The sequence below is a fragment of the Leptonychotes weddellii genome, chromosome 15 (assembly GCF_054177405.1).
Source record: "Leptonychotes weddellii isolate Sample4059 chromosome 15, ASM5417740v2, whole genome shotgun sequence".
In the NCBI taxonomy this organism is placed as follows: Eukaryota; Metazoa; Chordata; class Mammalia; order Carnivora; family Phocidae; genus Leptonychotes; species Leptonychotes weddellii.
In genome coordinates, this window is record NC_138383.1 from 7,016,885 (window position 1) to 7,035,145 (window position 18,261).

The 18,261-nt window shown below is 57.7% G+C and overlaps 1 protein-coding gene across 1 annotated transcript in view; it reads left to right on the plus strand.

Annotated features, from left to right (window-relative positions):
* Window positions 1-17,213, plus strand: part of SDK2 (sidekick cell adhesion molecule 2) — a 253,050-nt gene extending 235,837 nt beyond the window's left edge. The window contains exons 41-44 of the mRNA XM_081805950.1: window positions 256-541; window positions 819-957; window positions 3,446-3,572; window positions 13,132-17,213. Coding sequence (XP_081662076.1) covers window positions 256-541; window positions 819-957; window positions 3,446-3,572; window positions 13,132-13,485 — 906 coding nt within the window. The 3' untranslated portion in view covers window positions 13,486-17,213. The remainder of the gene's footprint in view (window positions 1-255; window positions 542-818; window positions 958-3,445; window positions 3,573-13,131) is intronic.
* Window positions 17,214-18,261: the final 1,048 nt, after the last annotated feature.

Here is an 18,261-nt window from a genome sequence, read left to right on the forward strand (position 1 = left end):
GACGGGTACTTTTCCAATACAAATCTGGGGCCTGCCTGTCAAGGTAGCCCCTCGGCCATGGGTGGCAAGAAGGGGCGGGAGGGAGGAAAAATAGCACGCACACTGCGGCTTCTCCGTCCTGTGTCTTTGGCAGACATCACTAATCAATCCCTGCACTCTTTCCTGGTGAGTCCAGAAGCAACCTCAGAACTCCAGGCAGCCCTCCAGGCATCCCTTTACCGAAGGATGAGAGCCGGCGCTTGAGAGTAAACTGTCCCTGCCAACCTTGTCTTAGGCTCTACCTCGTTGAGATGGCCCAGACCTTGCCTGGGGTCTGTGGTAGGGTCCCAGCTAGAGTGGGAGGTGTGGAGGCAGGAGGCGGCTGAGCAGCCTGGACCTGACACCCCCACTCCTGTTCCAGCCCAGAAAGCCAACCCTTTCTACGAGGAGTGGTGGTTCTTGGTGGTCATTGCCCTCGTCGGCCTCATCTTCATCCTCCTTCTGGTCTTTGTGCTCATCATCCGAGGCCAGAGCAAGAAATATGCCAAGAAGACAGACTCTGGTGAGCTGGCCCCAAGCCCAACCAGCTAGACGGGTCTGCCTCCCTTTCGGCAAGGTGGGGGTCGGGGCTTCCCTCTCTCTCCTAGGAAGGCACCTGCTCTGCTAGGCGGGGCAGCCCGGGGTCCCAGCATACAACCTCCATCTCCTGTTTGGTCTCAACCTGTAAGAGGAGAAAGAGAGCAGCTCGGCCAGGGTGGGAGGGGAGGCCAGAGGTCTAAAGGGTTGGCATGAGTGACTGGATCCTGTCTCCGCGTCCCCCACCCCCTGCCCCAACCCAGGGAACAATGCCAAGTCTGGTGCCCTTGGCCACGGGGAGATGATGAGCTTGGATGAAAGCAGTTTCCCTGCTCTGGAACTCAACAACCGGAGGCTCTCCGTCAAGAATTCCTTCTGCCGGAAGAACGGCCTGTATACCAGGTAGAGAGCTCTCTGCACGGGCGGGGGAGCAGAGGATGGAGGCTTGGGGGCCAGCAGTGCCCGGGCTGTGGAGGACTCCTGGCAAAGGCCACAGAACCAGTGCCCCCCTGGTCTCAGTGTCCCAGCGATGGCATTCGGGCTCAGGGGCTGGGGACAGTCAGCAGGGCCCAAGCAGCACAACCAGGCTGGAAAGTCACGAGGAGGTGAGGACACAGGGCTTCTGCCAATGGCAGCCAAATGCAAAGACCTTGTACAATTTTGCGACCCAGCCTACTACTGTTGGGAGCTAGCCGCTTGGAGGGGCAGGCCTGAAGCATGGAGCGCCGCCCGCCGCAACAGTGGGGGGGCCGGCCAAGGTAGGCGAGGCCGACACACTTGAGTGACAGGTGCCAGGAGCCCCCCCCCCCCCATCATGGATTATGCCTTAACCTGTCTCCTCCCCATTCTGGAAAGAAAGGGCACTCAGAGTGTGGACACCCTCCCCCCTGGGTCCTTAAGCACACCTCTTATAGGGCAGTTTTCTCCTACTCACCCCACAAGTCTGTGCTTCCAGCGTTGTCCTCAAAGGGCAACATCTGAGAACAGCCAACCAGGAAAGGTCCTGGCTGGTGGTGCCTGCGACTCCTATTTCTTCCTGACTTCTCTCCAACCCTAGGTTCCCCCCCACACACACACACCCCGCCCCGCTCCCTGGGGCGGGCTGGGCTGCCCATTTCCAAGGGCAAGGGCAGCTGCTGGGGCCCACCTGACCCTCCCCTGATGTGACCTGGCAGTTTTATGCTCTGGGGAGCTCAGGAGAGCTCGGGAGGGCTTGCAGCCCGGGAGCGCCTGTCTGTTTGGCCTCAGCCCTATTAACATTCCCAGTTCATCGGAGGGGCACGGTGGCCAGGCACAGCTCACAAAGCTTCTCTCTGTCTCGTCCTGGAGGGAAGAGGCGATGTGTGTGTTCGTCAGGAGGACGGAGGGAGGGGCATGCAGGCCGGCAGGCCCCCCTCTCATCCCCCGCCAAAGCTAGCTTTCCAAAGAAAGAGCCATTTGAGGCCGAGGTGGTGGGCCCAGCAGGTCCGCCGCAGCCCCGCCGGGCTGGCTCCGGGGCCCTGCCACATGGAACAAGGGGGCGCTTCACGGATGGCCCGGCCTCGCCTGCCTCTCACGCCCCCAGAGTACACACACGGCGGCCCCCCGCGTGTCCCGCACCCTGCTGTGTACACACAGAAATCCTGTTTGCGACAAACCAGCCCCAGGCTCCGGGAGTCTGACCCAGCCCTGGTGACACCCTCAGCCCCCCACTCACCCTGCTTGTGGCCAAGACGGCCTGAGCCTGACACCCCGTTTCCTCCCTGCTCCTGGCGTCACGTTTTTGCCCATCTTGTCTACACGAGGCTACTGCCACTATTGTTATGGTTTTATTTTTAAGTAGTTAAGGATGCAGCTTTGTTATTTGGAATCAAATCAGTGCAGAATATAGTCCCAAGAGGTTGGAGGTGGCAGGGAGGTTGCTGGTGACATACTCCCAGGCCGTGGGATTGTTCCCAGAACGGCATTTCTGTAGCAAAGCGCTGCCGGCCCCGAGTGGGGCCAGCTGGCGTTCAGAGCCGCGGTCCCAGAGCCTCTTCCTAGAGCAGGCTGGGCAGACCTCAGGGCGCCTGCACTGCCTGGGCAGAGCCCTCCTTGAGCCCGGTCCCGAGGAAGCAGGAACCAGGCAGGGTCATGAAAGACCCCAGGCACCTGCTCGGTGCCCCCAGGAGCCTGCCCAGCCCGCTCTCCTCAGCCTCAGCTCAGGTGGTTCCAAGAATGCACGACCCTTGCCTCCAGCCTGCGCACGCCCCTGGCAGGTGGAGGGCTGAGGCGCCCTGTCCTGCGTGTTTGTGCAGGTAACACAGAGCGGGTGTCTAACTCAGTGGGAAATGTGCTTTCTCCAAGGCTAATTTTCAAAGGTAGGGCAGGACTCCGCGCCAGATTCGTTTCTGGTCTCTGAGCAGATCTGGAGGGAGGAGGCAGTGGTTTGCCTTTTTCACTTAACCCTTTGTGTTAACCCTCTGAAGCTCCCTTGGTGAGTTCAAGAATGACGTGGGGGTTTTGTCAAGAATGACAGTGCAGGTATGCAGGTGTCCCCTGTGATTCTGACTCAGGAGGTCTCAGGGGGGCTCAAAGGGGCTTTGCAACATTCCCGGCCAAGTGATCCCGGTGCCTGCGGCCTTGAAACCACGAGTGGAGAATCCAGTGGGCAGTGGAGTGCTGCCCCCCATTTCCCTGAAGCTGATTCAGGAGGTTGGTCCAGCTGAGCCTCTCCCACCCCTGAGGGGCCCCCAGCCCAAGGCTCCGCTGCTCAAGGCCCAGGCCTGTGGGGACCAGACAGAGAGGAGGGCTGTAGAACGGAGGCACCGAGGGTCGGTGCCCTTCCAGGCCCCGCTGGAAGGGGGCCTCCCCAGTCAGGCCGGCCGCTGTGGGGGAGGCCACCACTCAGCCTCACCCCCACTCCCTCTAGGTCGCCTCCCCGGCCCAGCCCAGGCAGCCTCCACTACTCCGACGAGGATGTCACCAAGTATAACGACCTCATCCCGGCAGAGAGCAGCAGCCTGACCGAGAAGCCCTCAGAAATCTCCGACTCTCAGGTGAGGGGCGGGAGGGCCAAGCGTCCTGGAGTGGGGACCGGAGCAGCCCCTTGCCAGAGTGCAGGCCTGAGTGCTGGCCCATCACCTGGGCTTCCTTGCCTCCTGGCCTTTATCAGGCCCAGGAAACTAGCCGGGAGTCATATGTGGACCCGCCGTGCCCTCCTAAGCTCGGCTCAGAGTTTGCTTCAGGGCTCATGGGGGCCCTGTAACCTTGACCAGAGAAGAGCCCCCAACAGTTCAGTCCTCTAGAGTGTCCGGAGTCTCCCCACATGCCCTGGCCTGCAGAGGAGCTCGTGAAGGTGAGGAGAAGGAGGCCTGCATTGCCACGGCTGAGCTTAGCTAGTTCGGGTCAGAGTGAGCTCCAGAAACTGGGAGCTGTGAGTCCTGGAGCCCCAAGGATGGGGGGAGTAGTACAGACGAGCGAGGCCTTAAGCTTTGGAGCCTCCGGCCTGAGTTTGAATCCCGGCTCTGCTGCCTGTAGGCCAGGGCATCCTGGGTGGGGTAGGCAACCTCTTTGAGCCTGTTTGTCCATCTGCAGAAGAGGCAGGGACAGTAAGAGGCTCTGTCATGGGGCAGTGGGATTGCTGAGATGAGGCACAGAGAAGCTTAGCAAGCACACACAGCAACTATCCGATAAATGTCAGCCTTTATGTGAAGAAGGAGATGGTGCCTCTGGGAGACACAGAGCTTTAGAGAGGCTGCCATTAGGTGGGCCACACGGGGACACTGTCCCAGACGATGGGGAGAGGGGGTTGAGCGCATTCCAATGAAGTAACGTCATGGCCTCCCACCCAGCCCTCCTGGCCTTGGCCAAGCCTGGTGGTTGGTGCCCAGGAAGGGGCCAAGAAAGGCCACTGCGTCCCACGCCCTAGACCTTTCTGCCCAGTGTGGGGAGAGGACAAGAGCCAAGGGATGCCAGCAGGGAGGCTGTCGGCTGGGTAGGAGGTGCCAGAATGCCGGGATCTGGTCGTGGGCCCGGTGGAGCCCGGGCCTCTGGCTCACTACTGTTTTGTTCAGCTCCAGGGTTACTGATGGGCTTGGCAGAGCCTGCAAGCCTGGAGCTAGCAACACCCCAGCTCAGACAGACCTGGCAGGGACAGAGACCCCAACTTAGCCTGGCTAACACAGGAACTCACATGACTCAGGTTATGGCTTCCTGTTTTAAGTACTTAACTCTTCGCAGCCGTATACGTACTGGGACTTCCAAGGCCATGCTTCACTGAAACATGATTTTTCTTTCTTTCTCCCCAAAGAGGGCAATGAGCCTTTAGGTTCGAGGAACTCAAGGGAAAGTTCAAAGAAAGTAAAGGGACTCCCTGTGCTCGTGAGGCTATGACAAGGGGCTCCTTAAGCCACGCTGCCGTCTAGGGAGAGCAGAAGCAGTGGCCAGCAGAAGGGACTCCCCGTGCGGCTCCGATCAGCCCCCTTCAACCTTCCACAGAGGGCCTTACTCCTGCACACTCATTGGCTGGGCACTGACCTTCCGGGGACGGAGCCCTCTGAGTGCAGGAGATCCTGCCCGGGTGTCCTCAGATGGCCCGCGGCCATCTCCACATAAGTCAGGGGGAACCTCCTGCAGGACGCAGAGCTGGTCCCTGAGACCGGGCCAGGACCCCAGCCTTGAGAAAGCACTGAGAGAAGAATGCTCATCCTGAGACCATCCTATTTCAGTCACCACCAAGGCGGACAGAGTCCCTGGAATCCCCCGCTTTGCCCCTAGTGTCTTTTGTCCAAAACAAGCCCATCACTTGAATGCCGTTTCCATAGCAATCTGGAACCAGGCACCTACGGGGAACACATGCCCTGGGGAGGGGAGGCCTCCTGGTTCCAGAAGCCAGTTGTCACAGCAGAACTCCCACGTTCCCTTTCAGGGGGCGCGGGGGAGCCCAGCCCAGGCCTAGAGCCCCACCTGCGGGCTTGGGGATGGTTTGAGGTTTGATTTGGAGCTCGGGTGGGTTTATTTATTTTAAGCTAAGTTCCATGAAGACAGTCCTGTCTTGTGACAGTCCTGAGGTCAGTCACCTCCCCAGTGTCCGTCTTGGCCCGTGGTGCGTGGCATTCTGTACGCTGTCGTTAAAGCACGGAAGGGTCGGTCATGGGAGGAGCTGGTCAAGCTAGTCAAGACCAAGCAGGTTAGCAGGAGAGACAAACAAATGTTCAGGGTTGTCAAGCCATTCCTTTTGGACCAAGGTCAGAACACACACTTTCGGAGAGGCGTGGCCCTTCACAGTAACTCCGATGGCCATGGTCACGCCCTGGGGGCTGCACTCACCTTCCCACGTGCCTTGCCACTTTATAATCACAGTGACCCTCCGAGTGCCCTTAGTGTCCTCTCTTTTGTACAGATGGGGAACTGAGGCTCAAAGAGCTTTACCGAGTTGGCTCAGGCCCTAGAGCCAAGAAGTGCAGCATGCAGACCCTGCCCACGGGCCCTTCCGACCCAGAGCCCAGCTGGGCTCCTTGCCCTCCCCTGTCCCAAAGCCCGTGATGCCACCCTCACAGCAGACCTTTCTGGAAAGGCCTTCAGAACCAGCTAGTGAGACACTCTCGAGAACAAGTGACTGTGGGTTTTCTTGAAAGAAAAACAAAAAAAACAAAACCCAAGCTCGTCTTCAAAGGATGAAGACGCACGCTCAGAGCAAAGTGCCGTAGGCATTAAGGTCGTCCCCAAGAAGGGTGCCCTAGGAGCTTTGCCCAGCGGGTCACTCAGGTGATCAGCCGGCCCCGTCAGAGGGTGGCTCTGAGCAGGGAGACACTCGTTTGAAAAGTGGCGGCGCGTAGTTGTGGCTGGGTCCGGCGCTGGGCTTGAATCCCGGCCCCTCCCCTCCCTGACTGCGGGACGGGGAGGGGTCCTTCGCAGCCCACCCCCCCACCCCCGCTCAGCACCGTGGCACCCGGTCCAAGCGGCTGTTCTCAGAGTCCGTGGCGGGGGATGGAGTCGGGCCCGTGCGGTGCCAGGCTCGTCACGGGGCCCCGGGACAAGGCAGGCAGGATCGTTTGGGTCTGTTCGCTTTGGACTGGTTCCTGAAAGCCAGGCAGGTGGCTTTGGGGCCACTGCAGGAGGTCTGGGACCCAGGAGGCCATTGCTGGAGCATTGGCACCTTCAGAGGTGCACGGCTCAGGGGTCACTCAACACTCGTTCCTTGAGCGTGGACTCTGTAGGGACACAGCGGTGACGGACACATGACCCTGCCTCCAAGGAGCTCCTGGTGGGCTGGAGGGGACAGACTTGGAGACAGAGCAGCTGGTCTCCCTCGGATGCCCTTGTTGAAGACATAAAGAAGCAGATCCTATTACTCCTCACTGGCCCCCGTGGGAGGCAGCAGAGCGACATGCCAGCCTCTGGCGTGGAGAGCATCCGCCATCGCAGCCTGCGTTTGGGGCTCATGGCGGATGCCCCGCAAGCCCCCCGCCCGGGATGGCGTCTGCAGCGGCATATCCCTGGGGGTCAGCAGCCACGCAGGCGGGGTCCCCAGCTTTTCAGCGGCTCTGGAGAATGATGGCCTGACTTTGTGGAAGTACCCCTCCCCCTAGGTCCTCTGAGAGCGAATTCTGCATGGGCTGCCTGGTTTCTATTCCAAGTCAGACCACCCAAAACGGACTCTCCAAAATTGGCAGAAATCTGCCCAGCCCTTTTCCTGTGATATGGTAATAAACAAGAGTCCACGTTGCTTATAAACAAACACACATGATAAGATGTGAGCAAGGCCATAACGGGGCTGTGGGAAGACTGGGGGGGGGGCGGGCGGTCCCCAGAGGGGGTGCTGGTGAAGGAGGTTCCAGGCAGGGGACACACAAAGGCTGAGGTTTGAAGAGCCCAGGGCTTGTTTGATGCAACTTTTGAAAACGAAGTATGGCTGCATTCCAAGGTCATTTTCAAAGTAAGAGCCCAAGTATGGGAGAAAAATTACATAGTGCACAAGCAAATCTCAATGGAAAAGGAATTCCCAGCCAATGGCACGTCTCTACGAATAAGTATTCAGTCTTTGTGATTTCCTGGGAAGCCCTGGGAAGCTCATTGTAATGAAATTAAGCCTATGTGGAAAAGTAAGAAAATACACCGGACAAATTAGGCTTTCTTGAGCACCCCGTCATAAGGGTGAACATTTATGAGCCCTTATGGGCGGCCAGGAATGACCCTAAGGATTGTTCAAGAATATTACGGCTTGGCCCTCAGAGCGCTCTGGGAAGCCTGAGTCAGGCTTCTGTTGCAGGAGTCAGGGAGCCTCCGACGACGACGAGGCCAGGCCCACCCACCTTAGCGCCCTGTACCCCTACTGTATGTCATGCTCGGATCGGGTCCTGGGCAGCACCTGGCTGGTTTTGTCCTCCCTGGAACCTGTTCATTCCTTTCTCGGTGCATTTATTCAACAACTATTTTTTCTGCACCCGCTAAACAGAACCGAGCATGGCTTACACATGGCAGCCCCAGTAGTGAGCAAGACCAGCTCTTAATGAATGTTGCATTATGGTATGTTAGGACCCATTAGGGAAGACCACATGTTTCAAATAACCCCGTGTTTTCATCTCTCATTAAAATTTTATGGCACCACAGTATCTAACTTTAGGAGAAAAATGGGGAGCAGAAGGCTTCCTGTTTCTCATGGCACATGGATAGAAAGCCCTGTGAGGAATCTTGGGGGAAGGTCCCGGGGGGCTGCCTGGAGGAGGTGGCATTTCAGCTGGGCCTCCAAGTGTGAACAGGACTGGGTCATGCATAGAAGGGAGTGGTAAGGGTTTATAGGTTTGTGTTTGGCTGAGTGGTTCTGTCATCCCCTCCGAGTGTCTGGTTTTTTGTTCGTGTTTGCCTCTTGTCCATTGAGTTGGGCCATGAGTCTAAGAGATTCACTGAGGCCTGTCTCCTGCTCCTCCTTAGGCTGACCCATACAGGCCGAGGAAGCCCGAGCTTGTGCCAAACTAGAAATACACTCCGGGCAGGGCAGAGGGAGTCCGGGAGGAAGGAGGCAAAGCTACCTGTTGGGCCCTGCACTGTCCACGTTCTCATTTAAAATCTAACCGTCCCATCATGCAAGTTGCAGGACGCCCGGTTAACAGTTGGGGGAAACTGAGGCTCAGAGAAGTCCAGCACTGTGCCCCTGATCACAGGGCTCAGAAGTGCAGGCAGTGGGGATTCAAATCTGGGTCCGGCCGGCTCCGACAGCCTGGCCTTGCCCAGATGCCTGGCACAGAAGGGAGATGGAAGGAGAGAGAGGTCTTCACTGACCCCAACACCTCCCATCCTGGTGACCTCCCATGAGGCCCCCAAATGCAAGCATGTCTGACAGCGGGGTGGGTGGGGGACATGTTGACTGTCACTTCACCTGTCAGGGGCACAGGTAACCTTGTGTCTGAGCTGACACTTTTTAAAGATTTATTTATTTATTTGAGAGAGAGAGCAAGAAGGGGGAGCAGAGGGAGAAAGAGAAGCAGACTTCCCGCTGAGCCCGACACGGGGCTCGATCCCAGGACCCCAGGATCATGACCTGAGCCGAAGGCAGACGCTCAACTGACTCAGCCAGCCAGGCGCCCCTGAGCTGACATTTTTAAAAGGACATTCCTGGGAGAAGATTTCTAGCTGTTTTAGTACAAGAAGCCCAGATCCCTAACAAAATTGTGCGTAAAGGGGGCTTCCAGGGAGGGAGAATCAGCACATCCTCACCCCCACCTCTAATGCCCAGGAGAGGCCCACTGGCTCGAGGGCAACGGTGTCCAGGGACTGATGCAGGGCTGGCCTCTCTGCCTAGACCCCCGCGGAGAGCCCCTGGGCCATAGGTGAGGGAGGGGCTCCAGCTTCCAGCCTCCAAAGGAGCGGGTACAGGGGACCTCCTGTCAACCGGGGCAACACATTCCTGCCAGACCTCAGGAGCCTCAACAAGATGAGGGCACCCTGCCTGGGCCCCGGGTCCCACGCCCATCGCCTCCTGAGTCTGGTGCAGGATCCCCACCCCACCCCACCCCATGCTGGCAGCAGCAGGAGAACAAGAGGCTCTCCTTTGCCCCCCCTCTTTTGTTGCGGGCTCTTGTCGGGGTCCCCCCTCCCACTGGCCCCCTCCCCGCGCCCCTCCCCAAGCCTGGTAATTGCTGAGTGAGTGGCTTTGAGGAGCTGTTAAGAGGCCCAGAGCTGGAGCAGTCCCCTGATTGCCTAGCGGCCTGGCGGGACTGCCCCGTGAAAGGTCTCCTTTGTGCTGGGTCGGTTACTGGGAAGCTGCATTCAATTACCGAGGCCCGCGTGAGAGTTGAAAGCCGGAATGGGCGCCGTGGGTCCCCCCTTGCCTGCTTTCTCCCCTTCTCACCCCACCCCCATGCAGAAAAGAAACAGATGTTGGAGGAGGTGGCGGCAGAAGAGCAGTCGCTGAGGCAAAGCACCCCCCTCTCCCACAGGCTTTGGAGAGCTGGGGGTGGGGCAGGCCCATCTCTAAGCCCCTGCTCCTCCCCCCCTCCCCCCCCCCCCACGCAACTCTGGCTTCCTCTGCTTTTCCGTGCGCATCAGGAAGGCCGCCCCACAGTGTCCCACACACAGTAGGTGCTCAGCAGTTGGTAGCCGTCAGACCATGATGATGTGCATGAATGGGCTTTGGGGTTGGGGCCCCCGGGAGGGCCAGAGAGGCCCATCGCCACTCTAGTGATGCTTTACTTTTGGAGGGGAGGGCAGAAGCTGAACATCCTTCCCCTTTCCCGGCCGCCCGAGCACTGAGTCACCCTCTGTGACCCCAGCTCCTTCTGATCCCTCCTGGGGGGGCAGCTTCCAAGCCTTTTTCACCCTGTGAATTGCAGGTATCTACCCATTTTACAGACAAGGATACTGAGGCTGGGAGAGGCCAGGTGATGGGTCCAAACTTAACCTAGCTAGCAAGGGACAGAGTCAGAACTTGGCCACACCACAGTCACCTCCTAGTTGGGGCTGCAGTGATGGGGACTCCCCTGCGGGGCTAGCCAGAGTTCTAGAACCTCTAACAAGGATGCTAGCAGCTATTCAGGCCAGCTGGTGGAGGCCCTTCTGGAAAGACCTGACCCATAGGCAGAACTGTGAGGTGGCCCTCTCCCATGTCCCGCACTTACAGACCCTTGCTGCTCCTGGACCAGGACCTCCCCTCTCCGGCCCCCTGCCTCATGGCATCTACCACAGCCTGCTCAGACTTCTCCTGCCTCTGGGCCGCCACCTCGAAGCCCCAGGCCTCAGGTGCCCAGCCCTCAGCCCCCTCCCCACGTTTGGCATATGGAGCCCCTGTCTGTACGGCCCCTTTGTTCCCTCCTGGGCCAGCAGCTGGGCAGTAGGCAAGGAAAGGGGCTCGCATTGTGCTGTTCTGCGTCATGGGACGAGCGAGGGACTTTCCATTGTCTCTGGCAGCCAGTTCCGCTGCCAAGAGGACTGAGGTCCTGGGAGGGTGTGCAGGGTGGTGGTAAGGAGAGCAGCCAGGACTGTGGAGGGGTGAGGTGGAGGAGGGGAGGGGCCAGACAACAGGAATTTGCAGATCCGGGAGGGAGTACGCAATCCCTGCTGGGAGGGCAGAAGGGCTCTCGTTCCCGTCTCCAGACAGGAGGGGGTTTGTTCAGAGCACGTGTGGGCTTTGGAACATCCTGCAGATCCGAGTCCCTCGGTTCTGTGTGTCTCGGGGCGAACCCTCACCCTCTCTGCACAGTAGAGAGAACTGGGGTTCTCCGTACTCGCGGAGTGGTAACAGCCACCACCCCGAGGTGTGAAAGTTGACCCCAGGTTCCTGCCGCCTGGCAGAGTGCCTGCTCCCCGGCCTGACATTGCCACAGTTCTGTACTTGTAGCTCTTTCCCGAGAGGGGCTCGACGCCCTACGGGCCTTCGGGCTCCTGAGGGCAGGTGCACCTTGCACTCCCCGTGGCTCAGACACCTTGCAGCAAGGTCAGCAACTCTCCGTCTGCTCTACCTGTCAAGAAGGACACACAACGCGTTCGCTTTGGGCTCACTGGGCTTTCTTGCTGCTGTTTTTATCCGAAGTAGGTTGATCACATTTACTGTCTCCGTGTATTCGGGCCGGGACGTGGTAACCTGACTGAGGCCTTTGGAGCTGCATTTCCCTGAGAGTGTACTGTTCACTCAAATCAGAGCATGTCTCTTCCAGAGCATTCTAAGGGTGTTCCCATCTGTCCTCTTCTTGGTTCTCAAAACAGTGCTGGGAGCCGGGCGTGGGGGAGGGGCGCTCGATATTTTTAGCTCCACGATTCAGATCCGAACCAACGAGCGAATGCTGTTTTACTTCACAACCCAGCCTGACTCTTGTCTCCTGCTGATTCCCCCATAGGCAGATGAAGCCATGGTGGGACATGGAAGTAGTGACAATTTTAGGAATAATTTAATGTTTTGCATTTAGGAGAAAAAGCCACAGGGCAGTCATCGTGTGAAATTCGGACCTTCTGTTGATATTTTTCGCATGCTCGTTTTATAACTGAGGGTTGCTTTTATCCTGGATCACACATGGGTGGGCACCAGCATCTCTCTTCGGAGCCAGGAGCCTCTGCAGGTCTGGCCCTGGCTCGGTCCCCAGTCACACCGTAAGTCAGAGGTAGACCAAGGTTGGAACTCAGTATATCATGCACGAACGGATCAGGAGATGACCGCCCTTGAAAAATCGAATTATTCACAGTTGCCAAGTAGAGGGGACATATCACACCATGCAGGGCCATTTTGGGGAGGCACCAGGGTCCCCAGGAATCAGAGGGAACAGGAGGGACATGTGGGCAGGAGCCTTCATTGTGGGAGCAGGCTTGGGTTTGTTTGACTAAATTCAGTGGGCTTTGGGGTAGAGGGGCTGTCCCTTGGTTGTCTGGTACCCGGCCCTGGGGTGACGAGGGGCAGGGGAGAGTGAGTCAGCGTGATAGGAAAAGGCATCGCTCTCTAGCTGCAGGGACCGACCAGCCCCGGGAGCCCATTTCCTCTCCAGAGTCAGCAAGGCCTCAGGTGCCAGAGCATCAGAAATATAGCAAATGAAAAGGCAGGATGAATTCAATCTCGAAAACATTACGCTAAGTGAAAGAAGCCAGGCCCACGAGCCACATACTGTACGATCCCATCTGTATGAAATGCCCAGAGTAGGTAGATCCCCAGAAATAGAAAGCGGGTCAGTGGTCACCCGGAGTGGGGGCGGGGAAGGAACGGGGAATGAGGGCAGAGGCTGATGAAACTGTTCTGGAACCGCACAGAACAATGGCTGCACAACACTGTGAATGGACTAAAAGCCATGGAACCTTACGCTTTAAAACGGTTAACTTTATGTTCTATGAATTTCCCCTCAATTGAAAAAAAAAAAAAAAAGAATTAGAACTCAGGTCTTCCGAGTTCAGATTCACGTCAGGTGCCTGCAGGCCGTGTGCCAGCCCCACGGTACACCCTTCGGCCCCACGATCCGCTCCAAAGGCAGGGGAGGTGGGCCCAACTTTGCATCGGGCCCCCTTGGCGGTGAGGGGACGGCGGTGGCCCCCCATCCAGGGCTTGGGAGATTCAGACCGGGGCACCTGCTGCCTTCCGGCCCTGAGCACGCTGAGCTGGCCCCTCGGGGCCCCTGACTCCCCGATTCTCTGTCCTCCCAGGGAAGCGACAGTGAGTACGAGGCCGACCCGACCCACCAGAAGGCCCACTCTTTTGTCAACCACTACATCAGCGACCCCACATACTATAACTCATGGCGGCGGCAGCAGAAGGGGATCTCGCGGGCGCAGGCCTACAGCTACACGGAGAGCGACTCGGGCGAGCCGGACCCCAACACCGTGGCCAACAGCAACAGCGCCCAGCAGGGCAGCCTCTTCCGGCCCAAGGCCAGTCGGACCCCAACGCCCCAGAACCCCCCGAACCCCCCGAGTCAGCAGAGCACCCTCTACCGCCCCCCCAGCAGCCTCACCCCCGGCTCCCGGGCTCCTATAGCAGGATTTTCCTCATTTGTTTGACGTCGGAAGGGGGAAAGGAAAGAAAAAAAAAAAACGGCACCAAACTCCCCGTCCGCCCCTCCCCGCACTGCCTGCCAGAAAACAAAAACACCAAGAAACCAAGTCAACTTTTCACCTCCTGAGTTTATTTTTCCAGAGATTCCAGGGCCAGCAAAGCCGGTGTTGAGAAGGAGGAGAAGGAAGCCATGAGGGAGGCTCTGCGTGGCCGACGGTTGGTCGGCTCCAGATTGTGGGGTTCTCTGATCCCTTTGCAGACTGTGCTCAGAGTCGGGGCTGCTGGACCGGGCCTGAGAGAGGTGGCGGGGCGGCGAGAAAGCTGAGGCCAGGAGAGCTGTAGGGCAGCGTGCTGAGGGGACGAGAAGCTTCTGGAAGTCCTGACAGCTGCCCCTTCCGTGTGTGCTGGGGCCCTGGGCCCACGGCTGACTGCTGGTGTGCAAGGCTGGTGTGCAAGGCTGGGCTCATCCCTGTGGGAGGGCAAAGCTCACCTTCTCTCTCTGCACCCGCCCACCCCTCCCCATGCATCACTGGCAGGCCTCGGACAGACGGATGGACGGCCCGGGCCCCTGGCCTGCTCCTCACACTCTGCTGTCCCCTCCCTGGCTCAACGACTCCACCAAGCATCTGGTTTATTTAGAAAAAGGAAACTAACAAAGGGGTGAGAGTCTGCCTAGCTAGCTCTTTGTTTCTTATACACTCTTTTTGTGGTGAATCCAAGGAAGAGGGGCCTGGGGTGGGGGGTGGGGTGGGGAGAGGCCCCCCCAGCACCACTGAACCCAGCTGTGGCTTTACTTGAATTCACTTTCCTGAGCGCAGACCAGGAGAGGTGAACCCGGGGGGCAGAGGTACAGGGCACTGGCCAGGCGTCACTGGGATAACTGGGCCCTAAGGCAGGAAATGAAGAACGTTAAGAAAGAAGCTTGACTTCTCTCTTTCTTCCCTCCTGAAAGGAAGCTTCTTAGACAAGGAAGTTCGGCAGGCACAGGACTGGGGAGCTAGGCAGGGTGAGGAATGGCCATCTAGGCAGACACACCCCTGTCCCTAGATAGATCCCTTCCTCCTGAGACACACACACAGGTCCCCCCATGCACTTGGCAGGGAGAAGGGTCTAGAGATCCTCTCCAAGACAAATCCCTGTGGGTCCTAGCCAAACGGGACACTCACTCCACACACGGGATGTGTGGTCCCTCTCGCTCTCACCCCAGAGCGATCCACATCTAAAACACATCCCCCCCCCACCCCGCCAAGCACAGGGGTACAGAAGCCCAGAGGGGTGGGCCAAGCCCCTGGTCTAGAAACCAGAGCTCCCAGAATTTGCCTGGTCAGCCCAGCACCCGGTTTACAAAGAGTCAAAGACCCAACCCCCCAGAGTCATGTGTTCCAGGCTCTGCTCAGCCTCGCGCGCGCCAGGGCTCGGAGCAAGGAGGGGCCCTGTCCAAACTGAGATGCGCAGCCAGGCTGACAGACGAGCAGGTCAGATGGGACCATGGACCAGAATAGCTGACGGGAAGCAAAGCTTTTACACACAATGTGCTCCAAGGAATGTTCTTTAAAAAGGCCACTTGCAGGGGCCTGAACCTTCCCCTTCAGCCCCCAGATGAAGGGATTGAGGGTCGCATTCCCCAAGTGCCCCCGGCAGGCCCAGCGCCGCGGGTCTGGGTGGACGGCTGCCTCCGGGAGAGGAGAGGGTCCTGCAGGGACCTGTTCAGTTCCGCGTGGGGCCCTCCGTGGGACAGGGCTCTCTGGGGGTGCCACACACAGGCCCCATCTCGGGGCTGAGGGGAACGGTTAGGGGAGGCCTGAGAGGGGGATTTGGGGAGCAAGCCAAGGAAAGCGAGGGTCTGCACCCAGCCCCACAGGCCGACACCAGCTGAGGGGGCTCTGGGGAGGGAAGTTCACTGGCCCGGGCTGTGAGGACACAGGCCCGAGCTCTGCCCTGTACACACAGCTCATGTCTCCATGGTAGCACATTGGCTGGCGTGTGATCTCCCGCTTCGTCCTCCTTTTTCGTCTCATCTTTTTTTAACAACCTCATCCTTTTCCTTATCTGCTGTGTGTTTAGCCATTTATGGAAGTTCCCAGTTTGCATTGGGGAATGAATTGAGCCCAGCGCAGGGGGGGCTCTGGGTGTGTGTGTGGGGTGGGGGGAGGTGGGACGAGTGAAGCCCTGTGTGTGTGTGTGTGTGTGTGTGCACGCGCATGTGTGTACTGCACACGAGGCCACATTTCCTTTGCCTTTCATGGATCGCCTGGGGCACTGAGATGTGCACCCTCCCCTCCCCACACGCTCCTTCACGCCCACGCTGACACACCCATGCACACTCAGCAAGGTGCCCGTGCACGCCTGGGCTCACGCACACACACGCACACACACACATCCAGGTGTGTGTTCGCAAAGAGGCTTGCGATTCCTTCTGATGGCCGAAGCTGTCTGTGCCCCGTGAGGCCCGGGCAGCCGGGGTCCCTGCCCCCGAAGGCAGCCGGGATCGGTTGTCTCAGGGGGCGAGGACACTGCGCAAGCCGGAAGGCAGGCACGGCCCAAGGTGAACGTCCAAGCCCTCAGTCCACATCCACCCACCCAAAATGTTGCCCCACCGCCCCACCCACATCGGGAAGCCCAGGTCTCCCACCGTGGAGCTCTAGAGTTCTTAGAGGACATCTCTGCCCTCGTTTACATATCTGCTGGGGCAGTGGAGGCTCTCCACCCCCCCCGGCCAGACCCCCGGCCGCATGAGAACGGTGTGCTGGGCACTGCCCGTGGGTAACAGGGAACTTCCCTGGGCCGATGACGCCGGGGCCCCTGTCTGCATGATCACCTGCAGCAGGTTCACAGCAGGACACCTCTGTGTCCTTGGCTCTGCCTCACCGTGCCCCTGGGGAAACCTGGGGTCCACCCGGCAACCTGCGCTTGGCCCCCCAGCGCCGCCCTTCCCCCTCGCGGCCACGCCCCCAGCGTGCACAGCCGTTCAGCACCCAGGCTGCCAAGACGAACCAGAAAGCGGCTCCGGTTCCAGAAGCACCTTTCTCCCAGGGCCCCGGGGAGCTTGCAAACCCAGGCTGCCTGTCTCGTCCCCTCACCTGACACTGCCGTGACTCAGAAGGAACAAGGACACTTCTGGCTGCCCCCGCCCAGAGCACCGCTGGCTCGAGGCCTTCTGTCTCTGCCCACACCTCCCTGGGCAGAGCTTTTAAAGGTGCCAGAGCCTCCCAGAGCCCACTCGGGGCAGGGGCTCCCCTCACCTTCCCATGGTGCCCATGGCGTGAGGGGCCGGAGGACAGGAACGGGGGCGACCTCCCCCCCGCCCCAACCCTAGCAGCAGTCGCCCCATCCGAGTGCCTCTGCATGGTCCTGCCCGGTGGCAAACCTGCCCACCACCCGGAGCACACATGCCCTCTCTTGGGACCACCCCCTTCTCTTTGTTTCCGTAAGAATAACCAAAAGCATTCAAGCGTGTTACCTTTCTTTACACACATAGACTCCAAAAACAAAAACCAACACAAATCTTTATTTTTTGATTTAAAAGATATAATAAATTATGGGGAGAGTATTCATTGTGGCAGGTGTCTCTATCTGTAAGAAAAAATATATATATCAATATGTCATATAGCTTGTTAGCGGGTTTATTTTTTAAATGAAAGGTAAGAACGAAATTGATTTGAAATATATACTACGAGATGTCCCATGGCCTGTCAAACTTGTCAGTATTTTATAAATAAACTTTTTTTTTTTTTTTTTTTTTTTTTTTTTTTTGGAGTTCCGAAGTGACATTTATTCTTCTCCTCCCTGGAAGGTTAAGTGGGGACTGCTACCCTCGCATCATGCTGAAGCAATCCATTGTTAGCCAGGCTGTGTTTTTGCAGCAACAGGGGTCCCACTCACTTGCCTTCTCAATTCGTAGGTGAGTGGACATCCGTGCCTTCAAATGAAGTGCGCTATTTTATTTATTTTACGCTTTGAGGATAAGAGCCACCCAGATCACAACAAATGAGAGGCAAAACGGCACTGATTGATGACATTAGCTAACACTTGAGTGCCGTTCACTGTCGGCCAGACACTGTTCTTACCGCCTTACACTGATTAACTCGGGGAGTCCTGACAGTACCTTCAGGAGGGAAACCGGATCAGGGAGAATTTAAGTGGCTTCCTTGAGAATTGGAAAAGCCGGGGTTTGCCCTAAAGCCGTCTGGCTCCAGAGGCGTTTGCTGCCTCTGTGATATTTTAAGGCAAGTTCCTTGCCCATGTTCATCTTCATTCCTACCAAGCCAGCACCGCAGACCCTGATGTGGGTGTTTCAAGAGCCACCGTGGTACTTGGTGGAATTAACCTAGTTAGTCCACCTGGGTTGAGAGGGAGGGCTTGAATGGCTGAGTTTCTGAGTACCGTGGTATTGGTATTACACGATCCCACATTTCTCCCACATATAGTCAGATTCAAATAGGGAACTAAGGACAAACGATGGGAATATTCATGGAAGGCCACTCGATGAGCAGACTTATTTTACAAAGTCGACTGTGTAATGTACATCAGACACTCCTACAGAGACTGCTCAACTAATCCAAACAAAGCAGGGAATTTAAAAATCTACATATATACACCCTTGCGCGCTATTTTTTCTTAAAACACACATGTAAATTCATTCACCAATCTGTTCATGTTGGGCCATGGCGTTTTTCTTTTCCCAAGAACGGGCTCCATAGATACAGTTCTTTGTTGCTTTTCTTATATAAATCACATCTATCGTGGATCATCAGTGAATTCTAGTCTGTTTCTTTAAAAGA